At 46.2% G+C, this 6000-nt stretch overlaps 2 protein-coding genes across 2 annotated transcripts; one reads left to right on the top strand and one right to left on the bottom strand.

The window, feature by feature from the left end:
• Positions 1–1892: 1892 nt before the first annotated feature.
• Positions 1893–2372, top strand: LOC141105403 (histone H3-like). Its single transcript, XM_073595268.1, has one exon. It carries the CDS (start codon positions 1929–1931, stop codon positions 2337–2339), a length of 411 nt encoding a protein of 136 aa, XP_073451369.1. The 5' UTR covers positions 1893–1928; the 3' UTR covers positions 2340–2372.
• A 1557-nt stretch (positions 2373–3929) lies between these two features.
• Positions 3930–4615, bottom strand: LOC141106499 (histone H1.2-like). Its single transcript, XM_073597309.1, has one exon. The coding sequence runs from the start codon at positions 4598–4600 to the stop codon at positions 3956–3958; it is 645 nt and encodes a 214-aa protein (XP_073453410.1). The 5' UTR covers positions 4601–4615; the 3' UTR covers positions 3930–3955.
• Positions 4616–6000: the final 1385 nt, after the last annotated feature.

Genomic DNA, 6000 nt, shown 5'->3' with positions numbered 1-6000 from the left:
GAAGAATTTACAGATTATGAAAGATCATTTTGTACAATCTGATGGGGAGTTGTACATTTGTGGATGAATTAGAATAAATCCATCCGAATACCAGCTAGTCTTCCAGATTCCCTTTATTGAGAGATTCCAGATAATTGTTTTTTTCCCACTTAGACCCGTCCTGTAGAATGAATATCCGGAGGATCTAATTTATAGATGAATATTGTGCTAGTGGGGACAAACCATTCAATCCCATTGTATGTCTTCCCCGTATAAAAGGCATGCATTTTGTCACCACTAGGTGTCAGTGTTGCTCTTCGGAGAATACATGGGAGATTTTCCCCGTAAATTGAAAGCGGATTTGTATGTATAGAAGGATTACACATATATAATATCTTTATTACGTCATTTTTAACCGACACGTTTGTTTTCCGTTTTATAAATGATCTTGGACTAAATCACGATAATGTCTGGAGACACATATACAGGGGGATACTTACATATTAGGATCATCTGCTTAAAAGTTTTACTAATACATCCCCTTGTGTTTTCATTTTGTCATACAGCAATCTCTTTTCTTTATTGGAGTCCAAAGATAATATATATAGATCGGGGAGAAGAGACGGATTAGATCATCAATTGGACATACATTGTCTTTCCTGGTCTGTATCTCCCTCTCTCTATATTTTGTGTATATATATATATATATATATATATATATATATATATATATATATATATATTTGTATTAGAGTATTTTGGTGAATTTCAGTTGCCACAGATTAGAAAGTGCATTACACGTTGTAATGCAGATTATCATACATCCCTCCGATCCTGGGGGTTATCTCTGTTTGTGTCATCTAATTTACTGAAATATGGGCACAAATAATCCAATCGCAATGTTTCTGCTTATTACACTGATAAGGAGTCTCTCTAATATTTGATTATAAAAATATTTCATTAGATTGTAAACTCCGTGAGCAGGACGCTCGTATTCATTTTGTATTGAACTGTATTGAGATTGTACTGTCACCCTTGTATTGTAAAGACCTGTTTAAATGTTTAGCACTATATACATTTTGTCAAATAATAATAATATTTTATGTTAATGTAATACACCAGCACCAAGTAAATCCCCAACACCCCCCATCATCCAAACAAGACACAAATGCTCTTCATAAGACCCTCTCATATGCTCCATATCAGAGCTGTCATTCTCCTTCTAATGGTGACATGATATCATGAGAATTATAGTTCAAATCATGTTTTTGCAGCATTTTCTAACAAATAAAACCCAATTCATGTAAATGTATCGGATTGATTATGTAATCTAGATGTCGCCCTGTGTCCATTCCCTCAATTCCCCCGGTAGGAGTTGGCGGCACACCGATTATAATGTAAATCCAGCAATAGGAGTTCAATGATCTAATGCTGATCCACATGGAACATCTAGAGGTAATGATCGCACCGATCCCAGATGTGTCCGGAGCAGGGAGGACAATGCTGGGGGGACACGATTCATTGTCTGCTCAGCGATCTGTCCCTCCATGTTAGTACAGAATTGTGCTGGATGGAACAAGCTGTACAAGTCACCTTTCTATTTGTTATTTATTAAAGAACGGAATAATCCGATCAGTGAGATCGGAGGAGGATGTTCTGTATTATGGAGACGAGCATTCCAATGTCAGAGCTCCTAATTCTTACACATTATATGATGTGGAGGAACTCCCCTCCCCCACCCCACACAAAGAAGGTAACTCTACTAACACAGATAACGGGCAGATCTTGGCAGGCAATTTAAAAATGCCGCTTTTTTAAAGTAAACCAATCATGAAAAGGGGTGTGAGTTATTTGTCCAATCAGAAGGCAGTGATGTGTATAAATAGACGCCGCACAGCCCGTGTTCTCACACTTGTGTTCCTTCTGGAGATTGGAAGCATTGATCAGCCATGGCAAGAACCAAGCAGACCGCTCGTAAGTCCACCGGAGGGAAAGCTCCCCGCAAGCAGCTGGCCACCAAAGCCGCCCGCAAGAGCGCCCCGGCCACCGGCGGAGTCAAGAAGCCTCACCGCTACAGGCCCGGCACCGTGGCTCTCCGAGAGATCCGCCGCTACCAGAAATCCACCGAGCTGCTCATCCGCAAGCTGCCCTTCCAGCGCCTCGTCCGAGAGATCGCCCAGGACTTCAAGACCGACCTGCGCTTCCAGAGCTCCGCCGTCATGGCTCTGCAGGAAGCCTCCGAGGCTTATCTCGTAGGACTCTTCGAGGACACCAACCTCTGCCCCATCCATGCCAAGAGGGTCACCATCATGCCCAAAGACATCCAGCTGGCACGCCGCATCCGCGGAGAGAGGGCCTAATACACCCCCCGACCAACATCCTCATCACCCCCCCCACACAATACAAAGGCTCTTCTCAGAGCCACCACATCCTCCTCACAAAGAGCTCCATACTATCTCATCACCACTACATCATACAAATACTCCTCACCACATCTCTACACCCCCCATCACACCGCACTCACATCTCTAACATTTCTAAGATGATTACAAAGTAACAATTCACACTTCTCTAGGAAGGAGATCTTTTCTCGTGCCGATCTCTTCTCACCACAATACAATATATAGGAGAGGAGAACAAGACACCTTCCTAGAAAGATTCTCTTCATATCTCTAGACTTCCCTCATTATTACCAGGAGATCGGGAAAGAAAACCTGTTCAAGAGAAATACAAAGTCATCTCCTCCCCTCCTGTACACAGATCCCGGGATCACCTCTTTCTCAGCTCCGGTGTAGAAATCCTACAACTGACTAGTAAGAAATCTCACACTCACTATTCATTCTTCTGTATGAAGACGAGATTTCCTCTCCCCGATCTATCACAGGAATCTCTCCTCTGCTATTCTACAACTTTCTTCAATCTTCCCCTCACACACACACACCGATCACATTGTTGCATCTTACACTCTCTATTTCTTATTATCTACAGAAGACAATTATTGGCACCCTGGAGAGAGTTGTACATTTCTCATTCCAAGCGTCAAATTATTTGATATGTCAGCCAATCAGCAGATAGTGATCTGTACGGTGAGTGTGTGCGGAACACCTTCCACTATCTGTTGTGACAATATGGTGAAAATAGTGAATTCTATTCTATGACAGTGAAGAGTCCATTCTCCTCATAACACAATGTTCTTGTTGCTGATCATTCGAACATGTCCGATCAGTACAATGATTTCCCTCATACCGATCACATGAAATATTGAAGATCCTGAACGATCATCTAGAAAGAGGAAGTGTGAATGTCCCCCTCCCCCCGGGAGATCCCACAGACTGTGCGGGAATTGTCGGGGACCTCCAGGTCTCCTATCTGCACATGACAGATGTGTGTGTATGGGGGGGGGGGGGGGATACAATTTCAATCCAAACATTACATCGGGACTACTAAATCTCATATTTTTTCTGGGTGAAAATGTTATTTAGCTGGATGACAACAGAGTTCATGTTCAATTATTTCCCTTATGACGTTCACAATGGTAAGCGGATCGATCGTCTAGAAGAGGAAGTGATCATCCCCTCCCCCTCCCGGGGAGATCCCACAGACAGTGTGCGGGAATTGTCGGGGGGTTGTGGCCCCTGAAAAGATCCTATCAGGAGGGAGCTACAGGATCTCTAGTAATGATTTGTGGGATTTCTCATATAAAATGTAGTCTGAGATTCCCTGCAAGAGATAAATGTACAATGTGTGATGGGAACATTTCTCATCTAGACTGTGTGTAAAGTCTATGTGGCTCTGTTAGGAGGAGGTGGGTGTAGGTAGGTAGGAGGAGGTGGTTGTAGGTAGGTAGGTGTAGCTCTGTTAGGAGGAGGTGGGTGTAGGTAGGTAGGTGTAGCTCTGTTAGGAGGAGGTAGGTGGCTCTGAGAAGAGCCTTTGGGGGGTGGAGATGAAGGAGTTCTCCGGCTACTGCCGCCTTCCTTTATTTCTTCTTCGGAGCGGCCTTCTTGGGCTTGGCTCCGGTCTTGGGTTTAGCCGCCTTCTTAGCCGGACTCTTGGCGGCTTTTTTCGGCTTGGCTGCAGCTTTGGGCTTCTTGGGGCTCTTTGTCGCCTTCTTGGCGGGAGAAGCTGCAGCCTTTGCCGGTTTCTTGGCGGCCTTCTTGGGGCTCTTGGCTGCTTTGCTGGGGACTTTCTTCTTGGGGGACTTGGCTGGCTTCTTGGCGGCCGCAGGTTTCTTGGGCTTGGCCGCAGCCGATGGCTTCTTCTTGGTGACTTTCTTGGCCTTGTCGCCCTCTTGCTGCTTCTTGTTGATCTTGAAGGATCCGGAGGCTCCATGTCCTTTGACCTGGACGAGGCTCCCCTTAGTCACCAGCGCCCTGATGGCGATCTTGAGGCGGCTGTTGTTCTTGTCCACATCGTATCCTCCGGCGGCCAGGAGCTTCTTGAGGGCGGCCAGGGAGACCCCGCTGCGCTCCTTGGAAGCGGCCACGGCTGTGACGATGAGGTCGGACACGCTGGGACCGGACGGCTTCTTGCTGCCTTTCTTGGCTCCTCCGGCTGCCGCCTTCTTCTTGGCGGCGGGCTCCGCTGGAGGAGCGGCGGCTGGGGCGATCTCAGTCTCCGTCATGATTCTCAACGAGTTTTTGAAAATACTAGATAAATACGGTGTGTGATGCTCTGGCTTATATAGAGACGTTCTACACTACTATTGGTTGATATAGAACTTGCCTTCTGCACTGCTATTGGTTACACGCTAGACACGCCCACTGACTGTCACTCCAGTGTTGGGGAATCTTCTCTCTCTTGTTGTGTTTCCCTGATAGAGAGAAAAACGATTATAATAAGAAATGGAAGGATGTCCAATCTTCATCGGGGACCCGATCTGCTCACTGGACTGTCACTTATCGATCTGTCACTTACCGCTCTCATAATCTGCTCAGGAGGCTGAACACAGAGGCTGCAAACACATCCATCCTCCTGAGTGTGTGTCCCATTCTTCCTTCTACCTGCTTTTCTACACACATTCTCATCAGAAAACAATCTTCTCTCATCTCCCACTACAATCATCTTCCCATTAGATGAGTGAAGAGTGAAGATCAGAAAACATTTCCCTCTAATACAGAACTCTGCTCATCTATAACTGAGTAGAAGGAGCCTGGAACAAAAACATCAGCCGGAGACCTGAGATCCTTGTGTGATGTGATGGGGGAGATTGTTAGAGATACAAAGGTGTCATCTGATGAGGACATGTCATATTTCATGTACTATGTATCGATCTGTGGTCCTTATAACAAATATTTTGTCACTTTATCATACTACGTAAATGTATTACCACTGACTGCACACAGCAGGCCAGTAAATCATTTATTCTGCAATAATAGCTGCTTCATGTCCTTGTATTCAGTGGCGGCTGGTGCTCAAAACTTTTTTGGGGGGGCGCAAACAAACGGAAAAATACTGAACCCCCCCTCCCCATCAATTGCAGCCTCACTGTGCCCATCAAATGGAGCCATTGTAATCATCAAACACTGTGCCAATCATATGCAGCCACTGTTCCCATCATATGTAGCCACTTGTGCCCATCATATGTAGCCACTTGCCCATCAAATGCCGCCATTGTGCCCAGTATATGCAGCCACAGTGCCCACAGACCCCCCCCCCACTTGCAGGATTTGGGGCTCTGGCAGCACCCCCGCATGTGCGGCTCTGGCAGAACCCCCCTGCGTGGCTCTGATAGGGCCGAGGGGACTTACCATAGCACTGCAGAAGTCTTCTCAGAGCAGCGTCTCCTTCGTTCCTCTTCCTAAGCGCCGGGCATCCAATAGGGTTGCCCGGCACTTTGGCCAACCAGGAAGCAGGTCTGACGCCCTGCCTCCTGATTGGCGGGGAGAAAGGTTAGTGTAGAAATAGCGAAAATTAATTTGCTATCGTCACACAATTGTGTGGGATCAGGGCGCACTCTCTGCGCCCTGAGCCCACCCTATTTTGAAGCCTATTAGAGCCTCTGGCTCTAATCAGGTGCTTCAA

Source organism: Aquarana catesbeiana, linkage group LG08 (assembly GCF_042186555.1).
Source record: "Aquarana catesbeiana isolate 2022-GZ linkage group LG08, ASM4218655v1, whole genome shotgun sequence".
NCBI lineage: Eukaryota > Metazoa > Chordata > Amphibia > Anura > Ranidae > Aquarana > Aquarana catesbeiana.
This window is presented reverse-complemented; position numbering and strand designations above follow the sequence as displayed.

Excerpts from the sequence above, each read along its gene's own strand:
- LOC141105403 (XM_073595268.1), top strand. The coding sequence starts at position 1,929 with ATGGCAAGAACCAAGCAGACCGCTCGTAAGTCCACCGGAGGGAAAGCT.
- LOC141106499 (XM_073597309.1), bottom strand. The coding sequence starts at position 4,600 with ATGACGGAGACTGAGATCGCCCCAGCCGCCGCTCCTCCAGCGGAGCCC.